Source organism: Alternaria postmessia (assembly GCF_024291825.1).
Source record: "Alternaria postmessia strain BMP 2775 chromosome Unknown scaffold_217, whole genome shotgun sequence".
Taxonomy (NCBI): domain Eukaryota; kingdom Fungi; phylum Ascomycota; class Dothideomycetes; order Pleosporales; family Pleosporaceae; genus Alternaria; species Alternaria postmessia.
In genome coordinates this window covers 13,695-15,417 of record NW_026260290.1, presented here as the reverse complement: position 1 = coordinate 15,417, position 1,723 = coordinate 13,695, and the positions used below count along the sequence as shown (strand labels likewise).

The 1,723-nt window shown below is 51.2% G+C and overlaps 1 protein-coding gene across 1 annotated transcript; it reads left to right on the top strand.

The window, feature by feature from the left end:
* Positions 1-257: 257 nt before the first annotated feature.
* J4E82_011510 (uncharacterized protein) lies at positions 258-1,271 on the top strand (the record flags this gene model as incomplete). Its single annotated transcript, XM_051737714.1, has 1 exon — positions 258-1,271. One exon carries the CDS (start codon positions 258-260, stop codon positions 1,269-1,271), a length of 1,014 nt encoding a protein of 337 aa, XP_051582529.1.
* Between the last annotated feature and the right edge of the window lie 452 nt (positions 1,272-1,723).

The following is a 1,723-nucleotide window of genomic DNA, read 5'->3' as shown; positions in this document are numbered from 1 at the left end:
GGTATGAAGATGGCAGTAAGACCGTGGGGGTGCTTAACGCGACGAAGGCTGTAATGGTGGTCGGCGCGGTGTGTGGATGCTTTGCGGTTGGTGGGTGCATCAGGGGAGAAGACGTGTCGTGCACCCCGAAAATTAAGCTTTGATGTACACCCAATGATTTCACGTCATGATCGAATTCCAGAAACGCTCATGTTGATACGATTGTTCGGTCTGAATTTGTTTCTTTAAACACCAACTGCATTGCTGTCAATCAATCTATGGATCCCGAGACAAGTAAGATCATAGTCGAGCTGCAGCTTGCCGACATCAATGACCTTTTTGACGATCTCTACAACGAAACAAAAATTCCTAGTGGCGATGCGCGTACGAGTTTCGAGATCATGCGACAGGACCTCGAACAGCAGCTCCAAATTCTGGAGGGCCAAGTCCTTTTACTTAAAATCTTGAGAGAAGAGCACGAAAATCGCGTCGCTTTCTCCAGGCTCTTAGAAGAAGAGAAGCAAGCCGTCAACGACCATCAACTCGCTATGCAACTAGTGGGCCGAGCGTTCAGTGATCGAGATGTCACGAAACGTGCTGATTATGAGGCCAGCCTTTGCGATGCGGCCGAATGCTGCAGCGATGAGCAATGGGATATGGCGCGAGAGCTCTATACAGCGGCCTTCGGGCACCAGCTTGCAAATTCAGCGCCTCTCGACGGCATCCGAACCGCCAAGGCTGGCGATAAGAAGGGACCCCCCAAGGCCACAATCCTCGGTTCTGATGCGCTGACCAAGTGCTGCGCATGCATGGAGGTTGTGTCCAGTAAAAACACACTCGCACTGGAATGCAAACCGGAGGCCCACACGTACTGTCGCATCTGCCTCATTGATCTGTTCACCAGCGCACTCGATAACACATCGCTTTTCCCTCCACGTTGCTGCAAGCTACCCATTCCGCTTGAGATTTGCCGTGTCATTCTACCGAAAGAAGTCGTCAAAAGCTTTGATCTCAAGGTCGAAGAGCTCGCGACTCCGAATCCAACATACTGCTCAAACGCAGATTGCTCGAAATTCATTCGCTCAAAAGATGTCAAGGCTGGTGTTGGTTCTTGTGCGTTCTGCAAGCGTAGAACATGTTCTCGTTGCAAGAGTTCTGAGCATAAGGGTCTCTGTCCCAGTGACCCCCATGTTCAGCTTCTCATGGATGTGGCCAGGCGTAGCAGGTGGCAGCAGTGTGCCAAGTGCAAAAACATGGTTGAGCTAGAGCAGGGTTGCTTCCATATGACGTGAGTTTCATTGTGTTTGTGAATCGGACAAGCCTTGCTAACGTAAAGAGATGCCGGTGTCGCCACCAGTTTTGTTATCTGTGCGGCGTTCAGTGGAAGCAATGCACTTGTCCGAAGTGGGACGAACATTACCTCATGCGTCCATCTCCTCCTGGTCCCATTGCGCAAGATCCGGTCACAGTACCGCTCCCGGCTGCTACTCATGAGCACGACTGGCAACGCACCAACGGTCAAGACTGTGAGGAATGCGGTGCTGATTACCTTCCTTTCGTCATGCGTTGTAGCGGCTGCAACGTAGCCAACTGCTGGCGTTGCATCCACAACCGTGTGTAAGGGGCAGGAATGGCGAGGTGGTCACAAACGAAGATCCGATAAGCTTCTAGCTCAAAGACAACGGATAGAACTGGCACCAATAGAGGATTTTTGTACATTCAAGTTGCCTGCCAAAGTACTTGC